This window comes from Habropoda laboriosa, unplaced genomic scaffold (genome assembly GCF_001263275.1).
Source record: "Habropoda laboriosa isolate 0110345459 unplaced genomic scaffold, ASM126327v1 scaffold134, whole genome shotgun sequence".
Lineage (NCBI taxonomy): Eukaryota > Metazoa > Arthropoda > Insecta > Hymenoptera > Apidae > Habropoda > Habropoda laboriosa.
In genome coordinates, this window is record NW_017100266.1 from 1,570,783 (window position 1) to 1,587,221 (window position 16,439).

General features: G+C 33.6%; 3 protein-coding genes across 5 annotated transcripts; 1 reads left to right on the forward strand and 2 right to left on the reverse strand.

Moving 5' to 3' along the window:
• Positions 1–7,636: 7,636 nt before the first annotated feature.
• LOC108573288 (CXXC-type zinc finger protein 1) lies at positions 7,637–10,294 on the reverse strand. Of its 3 annotated transcripts, none has more exons than XM_017935687.1 (7): positions 10,151–10,294; positions 9,743–9,864; positions 9,585–9,675; positions 9,307–9,527; positions 8,672–9,248; positions 8,055–8,603; positions 7,637–7,691 (listed from the first exon to the last, which is right to left on the reverse strand). In XM_017935687.1, the coding sequence occupies exons 1-6, from the start codon at positions 10,178–10,180 to the stop codon at positions 8,088–8,090; spliced, it is 1,557 nt and encodes a 518-aa protein (XP_017791176.1). In that variant the 5' UTR covers positions 10,181–10,294; the 3' UTR covers positions 7,637–7,691; positions 8,055–8,087. The 3 variants fall into 3 exon arrangements, with proteins under 3 accessions (XP_017791176.1, XP_017791177.1, XP_017791175.1); XM_017935688.1 differs by lacking the exon at positions 7,637–7,691 and having other exon boundaries at positions 7,886–8,603; positions 8,672–8,922; positions 9,028–9,248; XM_017935686.1 differs by lacking the exon at positions 7,637–7,691 and having other exon boundaries at positions 7,886–8,603.
• A 681-nt stretch (positions 10,295–10,975) lies between these two features.
• LOC108573308 (NADH dehydrogenase [ubiquinone] 1 alpha subcomplex subunit 8) lies at positions 10,976–12,172 on the forward strand. The gene is made up of 3 exons (XM_017935715.1): positions 10,976–11,495; positions 11,696–11,868; positions 11,948–12,172. Exons 1-3 carry the CDS (start codon positions 11,367–11,369, stop codon positions 12,165–12,167), a joined length of 522 nt encoding a protein of 173 aa, XP_017791204.1. The 5' UTR covers positions 10,976–11,366; the 3' UTR covers positions 12,168–12,172.
• Positions 12,173–12,903: 731 nt separating this feature from the next.
• LOC108573292 (alpha-1,3-mannosyl-glycoprotein 2-beta-N-acetylglucosaminyltransferase) lies at positions 12,904–15,860 on the reverse strand. Its single transcript, XM_017935692.1, has 11 exons — positions 15,767–15,860; positions 15,531–15,658; positions 15,364–15,469; positions 15,142–15,293; positions 14,840–15,070; positions 14,620–14,758; positions 14,318–14,546; positions 14,138–14,242; positions 13,970–14,060; positions 13,680–13,850; positions 12,904–13,609 (listed from the first exon to the last, which is right to left on the reverse strand). Exons 2-11 carry the CDS (start codon positions 15,633–15,635, stop codon positions 13,496–13,498), a joined length of 1,443 nt encoding a protein of 480 aa, XP_017791181.1. The 5' UTR covers positions 15,636–15,658; positions 15,767–15,860; the 3' UTR covers positions 12,904–13,495.
• Positions 15,861–16,439: the final 579 nt, after the last annotated feature.

Below are 16,439 nucleotides of genomic sequence, written 5' to 3' on the forward strand. Positions count from 1 at the left end.
TCCAATTCGATGCTATAGAATCATTAGGACAAACTGTCTCGTGTCATTGCATTGTTTTAGTAACCATCTAAATTGTACAGGAATTTTTGTAATTAGCTGGGGTGTGAACCGTGGTGTCACGCTAATACTGGCGGTTCATCACATTTAAAATTTGATATCTTGACATTGACTAATGCAAAATGCACGCGTGGTAATGTTTCAAAAACATTTTAACGTCAGCTACAAGAATATGTAACAAAAAGTATAGGTTTCCATTTAAAAATTTAAACGTAACCTTTTCATAAAACTTTTCATGGTTATCGCAAGGTCAAATACATATAGGGATCATATGTGCTCCTTGACATCCTACAATTTTTATCTTAAATATTTTTCAAGATACACGTTCTCAGATAAATCATACACACACTCTGTGTACGTGTGTGCGTCTATGCGTGCGTGCGTGCGTGTGTTATACATATACACAGTTTCGGTCATTAATATCCGGCCACATTTAGAACAGTATAACTTTTTTTTAAATTGGATCAAACGACTTGAATTTTATTGAGAAGTTAGAAGGATTAGTTTACTAGATGACATGTACAAAAAATTTTGAAAAAAATTGTAATTTGTGGAAATCGCAAAGAAAATTGCTAAGGTCCTTTTTGACAAATGAAAGCCGGTAATAAAAATTTAAAAAATACGTTTTATAGATGTATGTCAATTATCCACGTGCCAAAATTTTCATCGAAATCTAATGATACAGAAACAAGCGACAGGCATTGAAAGATGTAAGAAATTTTAGATTTATTACAGTTATAGACCGAAAGTCGTGAAAAACAGCGATTTTCCAAATTTTTAACCGTTTGTAGCTCATAGCAATGTTAACCGATTTTTATGAAAATTTCAGCATGTATATAATTTACATAGATGTATAAAACGTATGTCTCAAATTTTCACAACAAACTCAGATAAAAAAGTTGTAAAAAGTGACTTTTACAATTTTCTTCGCGATTCCCATAAATTGCAATTTTTTCATCAATTTTCTACACGTCATCTAGTAAACTAATCCTTCGAAATTTTCAATAAAATTCAAGTCGTTTGGTACAATTTAAAAAAAATTATTCTGTTTTAAAAGTGGCCGGATATTAATGACCGCAACTGTATATAGCTTTTAACAAAAAGAAAAAAAAAATGAAAAAAAAGAGAAAAAAAACGAAAAATATTCGTGGAAGGGGAGAAAAGCACAGGTGGTTTCTTTTTGCGCGCGCTCGAGTCACGGGAGCCTCGTTAATTCGATACTGCATTCACATGGACACAATGATTTTATTCGTAGGTCCGTCGTAAAGACAAAAAATAAATAGGACTTAGTTTGGAGATGAGAAAAAAAAAATAAAGGCTTTAGAAGGCCTATTTAAACTGCACTGTATTCTAGTCTTAAGCACTCTATATGCCTTACACTGCCAGTTATAAAGACGCGCTGTTCTTATGGACACACACACACACACACACACACACACACACACACACACACACACACACACACACACACACACCAACGATGCATCGGCGTCGTGATATTCTATACTCGCCTCATTGGTCACTCACATTGTCATTCACATTCTCACATATTTTTTTGCAATTTTATTTTGTCATCCTGTATGACAAATTCTTCTGAAATTAATTAAGGTTAGTTTGTCATTTTTATCTTGTCGTGCTTTCTTATCGCCTGTCTATGTCGCTACATCTGCCCACTCCAATATGGTGCCTAGTATACTGTCAGTCCCACTCTTACCCCCCCACTTTTATTCTGGTCCCTACTCTTATTGATTTTGTGCGGATACTCATATACATGACATATGTAAGTACTTCACAAATTTCCCTCCCTGCCTCTCTCTCTCTCTCTCTCTCTCTCTCTCTCTCTCTCTCTTCTCTCACTCACTCACTCACATATACACACACACGCGGGCGCGCGATATTTTCCTTTCATTTTACCTCACGACGTATCGCTTGATTCGTTTAATCCAAGATTAGAATTATATGCACAAAGAAGTGGAATGAAAATACGACTCATGGATATCGATCTTAGAGGGAACAAAGAGGTTATAAACAGTCGCTACTAATTTCAAGTAGGCTTTGATAGGCACGGTCGCATCTCGCGAATGAGGGTTCCAATAAATTAAATAAAAAAAAAAATGTGAAGAAAGTAAACGATTAAAAGAAATCAATATATCGATTAACGAGTAACTAGCGACATTTGGCGATCGCAATCGTTACTACAATGGAATATTTTATAGTTGGAAAAAAAAATAAAAATTGATAAAACGACACATACACACTAAACACAAACACGTGATCGATATCTCGCTGTAATCAAAGTCTGCATGCTCGGTACCACCATTGTCATCCTCGTTGTGTAGTTTCTTACGTTTTATTTCTTTTGTTTCTTTTCCGATTGCACCGATCATCCGAGTGAACTCTTTGACACGAAGAAGCATGAAAAAGAAAAAAAAAAGTAAAATCGACTCGTCACACTCGTCCCGTCCCTAAAACTGCATTAAAAATCTTTCTACGCTCCGATTGTTCTTACTCTCTGTACTTCTGTATTTAAAAACTACATTTCGCGACTATTTAAAATCGAATGGTAGAATATCTAATACGGCAAGCAAAATGCAAAAATGAAAAAAAAATTGATACTTTCGATAGCTGAGACAGAATAATGAGAGTGAACAGTAAAAGAAAAAAAAAAGAATAAGATACGTTCTTCTCTCTGGATAAGTCGACATTATCGAGTAAATCACGTTTAATTAAAAAATAGGAAATGGCGGGGGAGAAAAAACGGAACGAACGATTCCAAAATAATTTGGCCACTTTAGCGGCTAAAATCCAGTTCCCATGGTGCTGATGCCACAGGAGGGGAACTGTCCTTGTATATACCTCGCGACGATCGTCACCGGTGCAAATCCTTGTGTAAAATCGGGATATCTGTACTCAAGAACCCCTCGTATCCATTTGAAGCTGCTGTGCAAGCAAGAACAAAGAAATCAGACCAGAACAGCCATGTGGAGAAACCATTGGAAAAGTAGGACGGATAAGTGAACTTTTATTCGACTCGCGAACAAGTGCAAAAGACGCATGCGCAGCGGTACGATATTGCACCGATCGGTAACATCGTTCCACGTCTCGTGCTTCGAACTGACTATCGATCCTGAAAACGAGATCGAACCGTATTCACCTAACAGTGTAAATATACTATATACTATATATTATATACTACATATATAGTATATACGTCTATATATATGCACAGTGTGTTTCTGATCTTAATCGGTTAATAGGACTCACTAGAAGAAACAAAAAAATCTTAATGGACCTAGGTCGATAAAGCAATCTTTTTGAAATACTCAACTTTTTAATTTGTAAGTTAATAGTTCCGGGTATATGTGTTTGTACATACATAACTTGCAAACTATAAAATCGAATAACTCGACAATGATTAGTTCATTGTCCTACGTTCATTATTACTTCATTTATTAGTAACTTCTATTAGCTAGTTTTTACTTGTAGTTCAGAAACACCTTGTACATATACACCTAAGCCTCGAGCCTTCTTCGATGCTCTAGGTCTTGTCATGCTCACGATTTCTTCACCTTGGAGGTTATGTTTGACATGATTAATATTTTAACTGAAAAAAGTACTTTTTATGGGATTTCCTTTGCATTTTTTAATAATCTTCTTTTAAATGAGTGGTTGACAGTTATAGGTTAGGTTAATTGTGAGCACGAGATGGCCCTCGAAGATTTTTTTTTTAATGGAACTCGAGCAGCCGTGACACTTGTATATCCTTGTAAAGTAAATCTAATCGTTGTACCAGAGAATTTAGAGGAAACTGTGTAGGAGGGTGTGATTTTCAGGCCCATGATCGCCATCTTCCTCACAGATTCAAGTTTAACACTATATCTACTAAAACAACTTCAAATGATCGATATATCTTTAAAAAATTACTGACATTTGTAACAATTTCTAAAATTTTCCATGATTATTTAATTTCTTTCCGGATAAATTTAGCATTTTTATTGTCCTGCTGGAAACCACAGTAAGTATCGGTTAATTTTCAGTAGATCTAGTGTTAAACTATCGTGCCCCCCGTCGTTGATCAAAATATTCGGTATTCCCAGATTGGGAGGTTTGGTTTTTCGCGAAATTGATTGTTAACCTTAAATAATTGTTAATTGTCCTCTGTTCTTATTGAATCAATAGCAATCGATATCATTTATCGATTGTCGCGGAGGACTTAACCTCGTTGAACGGTGGGATCTGCAGCGCGTGCGCAAACAGAAATTTCAACCTACAGCGATAATATTTTTTCCTTGTCTCGTTCCCATAAAAATGCTAAATATTTTTAATTCCGGAAATTTCTGTCGATCCTTAAATTTATGCGCGAAGGATCCCATTTTCAATCTGGCATTTCCAGTTTATAGGAAATTCGAAACGTGCCACTGCCTGCGGTACTGAGACGCTGGATGTTGACACTTTCGTACTCGCATTTAACGTACGCTGCAATTTTTCTTGGTTTTACGCTCCGCCATTGTTCGATAATCGCGTCGTGTCTCGAACATCGTGTATCGAGATTTTCCTCCCTAGTCGATTGTTTTCTGTTCACGCAGTGATATAACTATTATACTTTCATAATCTTCGCACTCGATGGACGTTGCTTTGCGATTAAATAGGCTCTTTGAAAATATTTTCCCGGATAAATTTTTTGTAGAGAAAAACAAATTTGGAAAAACTCGACCCACGCTGTCGGAGAGATTGACCTCGCGTCTGTAACGACGTAAAAATGTTGCATAGCGTTCAATCGCGTCCTTGTACTATAAGCAATAAGAAACAAAATGAAGAAAGAGAGAGAGAGAGAGAGAACGATTTTTGCAAATTGATACCAGTGAAAAATCGATACGCTGCAATATCTTACTGCTGAATCAATCGTAATCGCTGGAAGCAGTATTGGACATAAGAAAATGAAAAAGCTACTTTAGGCGCGTCGATACTTGTATTTAAACTATTGCGGATCTATACGAATAATTATATTTTACACACCTAGCGACGTGTTTACTCGCCCTGTTGTTAGAAATCTTGTCGTTTTATTTGGAGTAATTAAAGTACAAGATTACTTACAAGAGATATATAAAGTATAAGAGATATAACACACACCTCTGTAAACTCGTTCAATCTCGCCGACACACCACTGTCGCGTCTTCGTCATTATCCTTGCGGCCATTAGGCAAAAAAGATATTCATCGTTCTCTGCATCCTTCTTTTCCCGCTATTTTCACGTCCGCGATTATCGATCGTCAATCGTCGATTGTGAATCATCGAATCTAGCTGTGCTCTTTTGAAACGTCTATCAACTATAGCTATCGATAATTATCGTTTCGAATATTAAAAAGACAGAATTAAAGAATGTAAAGAAAAAGTGATCAATTTAATTTTTCTTTCTTCATCCGGGACTATTAAAAGATAAAAAAAAGTAAAAAAGAAATTTTAACATGAAAATCTTTGTACCAAACATACCGATAATCGATAGATTTGAATTCCGATATTCAAAGCTGTTGAAAACAGTAAAAAAATTGGGAAGATGAAAATCTCTTTATATCGAATTTATCGATAATCAGTTAACCCACAGATTTTTAATATTTAATTTAAATGTCAATATTCGAGACTATAAAAAAAGAGTGAAAAATTAAAAAAAGACAAATATCAATAATCGATTAATCTACAATTGAGACTATTTGAAATCAATCGACTTTCTGTGGCAGATTTGAATTCTGATACTTGATACAAATTTTCTATTTTTATTTTATCTTCATTACAAAAAGAAGGAAAAAAATGTTTAAAAGAATGCAGCTTTTGTCGCGGAACCGACAAACGGCCGGGACATATCAAATCGATGATCGATCGTTAATTAGCGGATCTAGAGCGACACGAGAAAACTCACCATTGCGGTTGGGACCAAGTCTCGACGATCGTCAAGAGTAAATTAGACAGAGAGAAAAAAATGAGTAAAACGAAAAAAAATGTGGGGAGCTTACGAAAGAGACGATTTCTTTCGGCAGGCTTAGTTGTGTCTCGTCGTTTTTAATTAAAAATACTGTAAATCCTAGTTATGTCATGCACGCGCTCAGAGCCGAGAGATATAAGATATAAAAAGAAAATCATTACATTATTATTACTATATTTCCGTCGTTTTTTCAATTACTGGATTTCTGGGCTATCGACCGACACTTCGTCAATCACAGACGTCGATGGCAGAATAATGATAGCGTGTCAGGAATGCATATTCAGTTACGAGTAAGTTCATTAAAAAGCGTGCATGTCTCTTATATGTCTGCGAACATGGAAAAAAATGCAAAAAGAGAGGTTAACTGTAACGCTGAAAGTGAAGCAGAGCTGAAAAGTGAAAGAAGCGTATGTATATTTAGTGAAAGGAGACATTAATGCATTGTGTATGGTAGGATTCACTAATAATAGGGTGGAGGAGTGAAGAAGAACAAGTGGTGACAGAAATCAACTGAATCTTGGTGAACAAGCCTTCGTTTCCAAGTAAAAATGAAAAAAAAAAAGATTATAAAACAAGTCCTAGGAGTTACGCAGATTGTTGTTTGCAGAAACGTATTGAGCGCAACACTTGGCAAAACACTAAATATATTAAGCTAGTTATTTATAGCGAGTTTTACCCAAACGTTTTTGGGGATATTCGAGTTTATTCCATTGTCGGTGGGTTAAACTGGTTAAACTGATGCCGAGAAGAAGTGAGAGCATGCGTTTTAAATTCTCACAGTTTGCATCAAAGACATACCAAGCAGCAAAAAAGAGGGAAAAATATAATGCGTATAAATATATATAAATAAAGAGGTATACATATATATTTATATATGTTCAAAATATAGTACACTGTACAGATATTCAGAATATATATACATATATATCTATATGTATATGCAGCAGTAATAAAACTGGAGAGTTGTACTGTGCCAGAATATGTAATATCCTGTGTTATGATTGGAAACTTGTTGTAATTCAGAAGTATTTTGAGAGAGTATCCTTTCTAGCGACGAGTCGGAACTTAACTGGTTAAAATTAAGCAAGTAATATATTTATTGAAGTTAAAGTGTGGTAAATTTTAGAAACGTTGGAATTATGTTTCATATAACAAGTTATTGATTTGTTTCACATGTGCAATCATATAATGTGAAATGATATATTGTGAACACTAAAATAGATAATGAAAAATTATATTATGAATTTGAATTTACAAAAGTTTAATTGAACGTTATAAATAAAGAGAAATACACAATTATACAAAGTCGAGACAGAACTATTTTTGCTATTAGCGCCCTTAATTTTAGCTTGTAAAAATGGCCGGTTTAAAAAAAAATGACGGAACTATTAGAATGAAACTTTCATTAAATAGTATATATCTCGACCTTTTATATATCTCTAATAATATACTCTTTCATTTAATAATTTCATTTCAATTATATATCAACAATCATTTAATTAATTCATTGAGAAGAAATATTTTCTACAATTGATAACGAGATCTATTTTACAAATTCCTCATTTACCGTCGTCAGATACTGGTAATACGATACAGTGGAGTCTCGGTTGTTCGAATCCCGTTTAACCAAGGTTTCATATTATCCGAGGTGCTTGAACTTAAATAAAATTAAAAAATTACATTTTCCTTTTAGAGTGGATTCATTAATTGTGCAATAAAATCATAAAAAACATTTTGATAATGTAATATTTATTGTATAGTTAATTAAACTTAAATACATGTACAATATTACATTATCAAAATGTTTTTTATGATTTTATTGCACTATTTATGAACACCTATCTACCCTTCCGTATTATCAGAATCTTCGATTACCCGAGGTAGGCTCCGTCTACATCATCTCGGATAATCGAGACTCTACTATATATCTCGAATTCTTACTAATATTACAGTGTACAATATATCGATATAAACACAATACTAAACACATCGCGGAGATACGTTAAAAAATTCGACATACCATTATCTATAGACACCTTTATCAGCAAAACGATCATTGTTCCACATTCTGTTCTTTTTGGAGCAAACCGTACCTTCGTTGAAGCTCCTCTTCCATAGCTTCCAGTTGCTCCCTGTTTTGTTCTTGCGTCATCTGCTCCATCAGTTCATGGTTATATGTAGAATGAAGCATTAGGGCTAAGACACCAGCACGGGTGGCCATATTCGCTCTGATTTGCCTCTCTTGTTCGACCAGTTCGTCTATCTTCAACCACTGCCTCACCCTCTCCATATCGATCTCAGCTCGTCTCAGTTTTTCCCACACGTAATGCTTTACGCAGCTCTTCTTTGGTGCCCGACAAAATTCACCAGTGGTATCGAATACATTTGTAACCAATGGACAGCCACACACCTCGGTTTCACTGATCTTTGGATCCTTGCAGTGTTCAGGGCAAAGAACCCTTAACCTCTTGCAATAAGTTCGATTTGCAGGATTATAAAAGTCACAGAACATCACTTGCCCTTCTATGCGTGTTTTGAAAATTGAACCAAATGATGCTTGTGATTCATACTGGAAAGTAAATGCACATGATTTGTTTTCTAATAGAAAATTGTACTTGTGTTAGCTTATACGAATACCTTATTGAAACATTTCTCCATATGTTTAATAGCAGTCCTTGAATGAATCTCGTGTCCACAAGTGATACAGTACATGCTCATCTCCGTATCATCGTTGTCGTCCACTTCTGTTTGTGGATCGATCGTCGCATGTTTTGCACGCTCTACGATCCTGTCCAGTTCGGTATGTCTCTTGTCCAACTCCTGAAGTATCCTTCTAACATCTTGCTGTTGCTTTCTAACGGATTCTAATTGTCTTCTGTTGTTTTGCTCTGCGATGCAAGGGGTCAATGACCATTCTTGTATCCGTTGTGGCAGTACCTGGTAAATTCTGTTAGTTGCCAGCTTCAACCCACACTCATCGGAGCAATACTTACTGCCTGGTCTGGATTGTTTCGTACAAGCTGGCCCATAACAATGTCTTGAAACTTCTAAATATTCGTTTCTCTCGTTACTCGAATCTCGTTTGCGCTTCCTGATGAATTTAGAACTTTTGTTGAAACTTTTAGAGGGTTTCAGTGGGTCACCTAACACTCGACAAGTTCTTTGTATACATCTCAGTTTTAATCTTACAGATGGTCCAAACTTTTTCAGATGTCTAAGGATTAAAATATAATTAGCAAATTTTCTTATTTATACTAACATTATTTGCTTACCTGCATGCGTCACATTTTCCACAATTCTCAGTTCTTAGGCAGCCTGTACACTCTCCACATCGTTTTGATGATTTTTTTACCACTGTAGGATCCCAAGGTGCATCATATTCATATCGATGTGCTCTTTCCTTTTCTTTGTGCTTTCTGTATTTGCGATCATCTTGATCTGTCCTTCGTGGCTTATAGCGGGTTATTAGAGTTGGATCCTCTTCTCTACAGCGCTGAACATGTATACAATTAATACTTTGGATAAAAGTTATTTTCACTGACAAACTTACAATACAGAAGAATTGTTTTATATGTTTGGCATCTTTCTCTGTTATATTTATGCAATCACCATGGTACCATTCTTCGCATGCATCACATCCTCTGCAATTAACATAAATTTTATTTAGCATCAGCAAATGATAAATTAATTTATATATTTATATCTTACATCATAAAACGGGAACTATCAGAACTTCTGCAAATACAGTAAGCTTGTCCATCCTGTTTCAGTAATGTTGCAATCTTACTTTTCCTTTCTGGCAGCATAAACTGTTTTGCTATTTCTTCTTTCTGTGAAAACAATAATTTTAGCCTCGGTATTATAATATTTTTCGTTTTATTTTAAGCTAACTAAGAAAAATTACAATTGGAGTATGTTCACTTTATATCGCGTACTCCAATATCTTGAAATATCTTTAATCGATATTTCAATTACAATCATTGTATAATTAGAAAATTTCCTTCAACTTATTTAATGTTTCAAGTAAATTGAAAGATCGTTAAATTGGAGATCAATTAAAAATGTATTTCATTAAAAATTATGCTGATTATATTGAATTAATATTGAAGTACGTACCGATAAATTGTGCTGCCTTTTGTCACCCATGATCTTGTATTATTATTGTACAATTTATTTAAGAAATTTCGTTCTTATAAAATATTCATTATCCACAAAAACCATAAAAATGTTAGTTAGAATGTAACAAAACGAGACACTCGTTCGCCATGATAAAGTAAGCACTGCAGGGATGCTCAACCTCATCGTATATCAAGTTTACGAACTATCATTGAAAATCAGTTGTAATTATTACTATTCATTTCAAATAAAAATACTCGGTATTTTGATTATTTGAGAAGGAAAGGAATGTGCAATTAACGACAAGAAATTTTTTTATAACATCATTTGTTGTTAACTCTATCATAGAATAAAAAGTGCAAAAAGTTACAAAACTGCAAAAGTGTTTATTCGTTTGATGAAAGAAGATTATTTTCATATTTACCATATGAGTAATAATTTAAAAAATAATTATAATTTAGTATATAGACTTCAAAAGGAATTTAAAGTTGTAGGCGGTATAGTTGATGGAACCGATATAGTAAATTAGTAAAATCTGAGCACCAAAACAACAGCTTAAGGGAGCTAAGGAGCTCAAGACTCGTTTAGGGATGTTTGATGTCAATTCAAAATTGGTTCTTCCATTACAGTATATTTACAAAATTTGTCTGCGTCTTAATTCTTAACAACTACAGGTTTATTTTTTGCTTCTGCCTTATTGAGTAGAGAGTGATGGAGGCTTAATACTGTATAGTTTTAATGAAAGATTGTAAGCAGAAATTTTAAATATCAATTAATATATGACGCATAACCCTGGGTGCCACTATATCAATCGGTGTCGCTACTTAATGCTTTAATTTATAACCTCACTATATCGATTTCACCGAGTATACATATCAATTCGCATGCGTAATCAGCATCAAGTAAGGGAGTAGGTTAGTAATACACGAATCGTTGGAAGAGGAGGTTATGCTCATGATGTTAGCATTAAATTTTAACCTTTAAATGCACCGCCATTGCAAAATACATCGACAAGAGGGCACGCAAAACTGTCTTTAAAAACAACAGGGTTAAGCAATATCTAACTATATCGTGAATTCGATGATAGTGGAAAATCATATGCGTCAACCGGTGTTTCAATTTTTACTTTAATAATTGTGCTCAATTAATTGATAAAACAAACAAAAAATCACATCATTATTTTATTGTGATTTATCAGTGACATCATTCAAATAATATGGTTTATACGAAGAACTTCACATTTCCTTCGGACGAAGAACTGGAACAACAAGAATTAAATATCAGTTATCCGTATATCAAAGCTGCCGCTTTCTTTATCGGAAAGAGATGTGAATGGTATAACAATGTAAGTGTTCTTCCACCATTTTTCGTTCATTTATTCAGACCAGTTGCCCCACACAGTTTCTAAAGATTACATAACATAGTTTTTACGAACTGTATGATAAATGAAATTATTTTAAATTTAGTAATATAAAAGTTATATGAATTTGGTTAACAATAAATCGTTTATTATTCAATTATAAACTAGAACCTTCATACTTTTAGGAGTACACATTATGTAGATACGAATTAAAAGATCCCCGTAAGTGTCTCAAAGAAGGAAAAGATATAACCAACTGTGCACTTGAAGTATTCCAAGATATCAAGAAAAACTGTAGAAATGAATTTCAAGCTCATGTAGATTGCATGCTGGCATCATCTTTAAACGGCGAGGAGAAGTATGCTATGGATATTTTTCAAAGAAATGTGATTTGTAATGCAAAAGAGTTATTGTAATAATTCAATATAATTAATCAGGTGTGGTAAGACCCAGGGGAGTTTTGATAAATGTATGAAAGAAAAATTGAATATAGAACGACCATATTATGGATACTTCTGTGAAGCTAAAGTACATGATTCACCACGGCCAAAGCCAGAGCCAAGGAAGGAACCTGTGTTTCCAAATCGCTTACCTGATCCAGCACCTGCACCATATCCTCCACCAAGACATGGCTGGCGAGGACTATTTGCTGAGTAATGTCTGTTAGTATTGCAATAAGTTTTATAGTTCGCATATACTAAAAACTTGAGAGTACAAGTGTTATCACAGTATTTGTATTTGTTCCATTTAAGGTTGTGAATAAATGCAAGTAAATGTATTTAAAATTGTTTACACTTATTTGCTAGGAATAAATTATAAATTTGTAAGAATGTCTTTTAAAAAATGTGTTAATATAAAATCAAAATTCTGACATAAAAAGTTATATATTTATAAAAGCACTATTTCTGGTTTTGACTTTTTTTTTATTAATGCAACATTCGTTTATCGTTACACGATAAAGAAATCAGAAGACAATATTAATTAACTTTTTCTGAAGTGGCAACTTCCACATTTCAATGAACCACTCAAAAATAAACGACAGAATACGTAAGAATTATCTCTAAACATTTTCTGTTATGCGTTTCATTTATAGATTTTCGATATCAAAAGAAATTAACACCGACCAAAAGTAAGCAAAAGGAATACATATACTTCAAAATATTGAATTTCTTTCAAATTATGCACAAGGTATAATATAAACATTATGTACACGATCAGAAGACTTTAGATTGTTCGTACAATACAAAACTACTGTGACCAATGGAGCAAAGCTTCCAATTAATTGACCAATTTTTTAGTAGTACTTAAAATATTCCTGAAAGAGGAATATATACTATTTTCAATATAACTTATTAAATCTATTTACAACGAACCAATACTTTGTTCACCCTTAAATTAAATAATATGGAAGAGAAGCAACACCAATAGAAACCAAATTGCACGAATAATCTAAGCCTTTCTTGTCAGTCGTTTTATAATCTGGGTATACAGTGTAATGTAAACATGATATTCTGGAACACTGTTTCTTCCAACTATGTATATTTTCATTGTACATATTTTTTTATTCTTTTTCATTTTTTACTTTGTAAGAAAGTAACACATTACAATTTATAAATTGAAGAAGCAGTTTTCTCGGATATCATAGTCTACACAGCACTGCGTGTACAAACAGTGGGTAAGTTTTTTTTTTTTCTTGAGGCACTATGCAAATCTCTTATTACATAACAATGCTTATTCGAATTTCGCAGGAAAATTTTCTACAAGAAAAATTACAAGCAGCCGCGTTGTTCTTGAGTAGATTCATCGACTCGATATATATTTTTCGTAACCAATAAACGTTCGTGCTGCACGCGCGCGAGCATGTGTGTGTGTATGTATATCTGTTTATTTGCCCAACGTAGTTAAAATATTTACTCAATTTTAACGAATGTCTTCGTGGAAGCAATTAATCTCGTATCATTCTAAAAAAAAGTTCAAAATTTTTGTTAGCTCCAAGTTATATCATAGCCATTCCAGTTTGCACTTGGCGCTAAATGTACTCTTCTTCCTTTGTAAAAGAACGTGACCACTCCACGATAACCAGTTCTAGGTACACCGCTCTGCAAAACAAATTATTTTATATAATCGATTTATATCACCTCGAATTTTTACTTAGAATTTAATGATTACCCTGAAGTCGTCCATCAATCCGAATTGCTTGGCAGTGGTTTTATACGCTTGTCTGGAATAGTAAGGGATTCGTACGGCGCCTGGTGCCATAACCTTTCCATTTTTCAATTCAGAGAAACTTACCACTGTAGATTGATACACTTGATTAACGAAATTTATATCATAATTGTCCTAAAAAAAAGTATTTGATAAAATAAGGTTCAATGTCGAGTTTAGATTACCGTAGCTATACATTAAACAAATCAATGAACAGTTAAACTTATTGAACATAATTAATATACTTCTCTTACTTTTGATAAGTATGTTAAATTCATTTTTGTGAAATGCACGAATTCAGTGTTCAGCTTGATATATTTTAAATGCCTTTCGTAGAACATTCCACTGTAAAAACGTCATGATTAAATGGAAGCACCTCTTTTTATTATTTAATGTACGATTTTTATGGTTAAAATACATACTTGCTTACTCCAGTCTTGCCAAATGTTCTTGTTCTGGATATTTCTGGTCTAATACAGGCTCTATTTCGACGTTGTTCGGGTTGTCTTATCCAATCGTCCCAATAACTGTTAGGTTAATTAAAAATAATCATTCTATGATTTTTTTGAGTAGTCCATTACTTTAATAAAATTTTCACATACGATTTGGGCCATTTCGGAGAAAGTTCTGTCCATAATTGACGCGTTAGCATCCAACCTAGCCCAGGAAAAAAGTCTGTTCTATATAACACATCTACTGCATTCTCGTCAACCAAACCAGCTTTGCCGTTGTCGTTCCATGCTGACACGCACCACAGAGAATTATCAGACACTAATAGAGGATATGTACCCAGAAAATATTCAAAAAAGTCTGGGGCTATGTCCAAATCATCTAAATAGAACAATAATAAATTTTGTACAAAATGATTAAACATAATTTAAAAAAGAAAAATATTAGCTTCAACCTTCAACTATTATCACAGTATCATATCCAAGTTCAAAGAATGCATGATTAAGAGCCCATCCATAATGGCGTGCAATTTTGAAATATCCTTTAAACTTCTTTTCTTTTGGGGGTACTTCAATATCTGATTGATCTGGTTGCTAAAGTATATTTCTCATTATTATTATTTTATTCTGATCTGGTGTCACTGATAAATAAAAAAAAGATATATAATGTAATACTTGTATGTGCATTATTTGATTTCCATATCTAGCAATAACTTCAGCTGTCTGGCGATGTTGACAATCTTCAGAGACAACAATAGGAAATTGTTCTACATTGGGTCTGTATTTTATCAACTGATCAAGACATCTTTGTACAGTAATACGATTGCAAGAAAACACCAAAACTGCTATTATTGGAGATCCATTTGGTAGCTTTCCTTTTATAGGAACATTATGAGAGGTTTCACTCTATACAAAATAGAAGTAAGTTATAGCAATTTAAATTACATGTATTTTAAATCTTAATATAGAATACTCACTAAATGCACAGGATCTGTTTGTACCTCATGTGCATTTATATTATTATTCTCTATATCCTTTTCCTCTTTTTCAAGGAGAATCTTGTCTTGATTGACATGATTAGTATCCTTGTGCTGTCCACCTGTGTTTCCATTTACAGTATCTATTTTTTCTGTTATTACAAACAAAAAATTAAAGTTCAATCATTAAGCAATCTTTTTTATTCAGTTATAACCACATACTTTTATGTTGCTTATCTTCTTTAATATTCTGAAAAAGTTCCTGATTCAAAGCTATTTCTTGCTTCACTCTCCTCTCCAATTTACTAATTTGATTCGATACTCTAGCCTATAGACAAAATTCTTGTTTAATCATAAATTTCTATTATTTGTCAAGTCTATAGACTTACCGTATCCTGTTCCTTACTCACTGGCTGATCAGAAATCAAAAAGTATGTAATCAAACCCCACAGAACAAGAGAGCCGAAAATAACAGTGACTGACCTGTTCCGCATGGCAGAACCAGGTGTCACCTCATCTAAAACGCAAAACAATGTTTCAATACTTCGGGATTCATCTTGGTGACAATTCACAGATTGTAAATTAATGTAATTTTTAAGCAATGTTACTGCGTTAGGTTACGTACCATTATGATACCCACGTAACCGCTTATTGAATATCGCTATACGAGGACGAGCATTTTCTCGTACGTGAGAGTAAATAATCTCACGATTTTATTGTTTAATAGACAACGAAAATTCTTTGCAAACAATTAATGCACACGTTCAATTCTACAGGTAATAAATACTGGGTTTTAAATAAAATCGCAAACTATCACACACTGACACCGCGTTGTAAACTCCATCGTTGAGTTACGCGGCAGACGCGGAGAAAATTTGTTCGGGAGGGAAACTGTCGCTTTTCCATGGGAAAACTATCGGGGGACCTTGATCTCAACCGTACGATGGAGCCACGTAGATACTCATTATGGCGCCTTTGATAAAATATCGGAATTACAACTTTATCTTGAATTTGCGTATCACAAACTGCTACAAAAATTAAGAATGCCTATATCGATATTTCTTAACTCATCCTTTCGATAAAATCGTTATTTTGTTATTCAATAGAATCACATAACCTCTAAAGAATCTGATTTAACTCTCAATAAACAGCATTTAATTAAAAGGGGAACATGATGTAACAAGTAAGAGATTTAATTAGAAATAACATTCCGACATAGCTTTATAACCAGTTATAAAAATTTAATTTTTATGGTTAAGAAAAAAATCACTCATCAAAATGCATTAAATAGAATAAAC

Excerpts from the sequence above, each read along its gene's own strand:
- LOC108573288 (XM_017935687.1), bottom strand. The coding sequence starts at position 10,180 with ATGGGTGACAAAAGGCAGCACAATTTATCG. Across the intron at positions 9,249-9,306 it reads GGAAAATGTGACGCATGCAG|ACATCTGAAAAAGTTTGGAC; the intron begins GTAAGCAAATAA and ends TTTAATCCTTAG. Across the intron at positions 8,604-8,671 it reads TGGAGAAATGTTTCAATAAG|TATGAATCACAAGCATCATT; the intron begins GTATTCGTATAA and ends TTTACTTTCCAG.
- LOC108573308 (XM_017935715.1), top strand. The coding sequence starts at position 11,367 with ATGGTTTATACGAAGAACTTCACATTTCCTTCGGACGAAGAACTGGAA. Across the intron at positions 11,496-11,695 it reads GATGTGAATGGTATAACAAT|GAGTACACATTATGTAGATA; the intron begins GTAAGTGTTCTT and ends TCATACTTTTAG. Across the intron at positions 11,869-11,947 it reads TCTTTAAACGGCGAGGAGAA|GTGTGGTAAGACCCAGGGGA; the intron begins GTATGCTATGGA and ends ATAATTAATCAG.
- LOC108573292 (XM_017935692.1), bottom strand. The coding sequence starts at position 15,635 with ATGCGGAACAGGTCAGTCACTGTTATTTTCGGCTCTCTTGTTCTGTGG. Across the intron at positions 15,294-15,363 it reads AGAAGATAAGCAACATAAAA|AAAAAATAGATACTGTAAAT; the intron begins GTATGTGGTTAT and ends TTGTAATAACAG. Across the intron at positions 14,547-14,619 it reads TACTGTGATAATAGTTGAAG|ATGATTTGGACATAGCCCCA; the intron begins GTTGAAGCTAAT and ends TGTTCTATTTAG.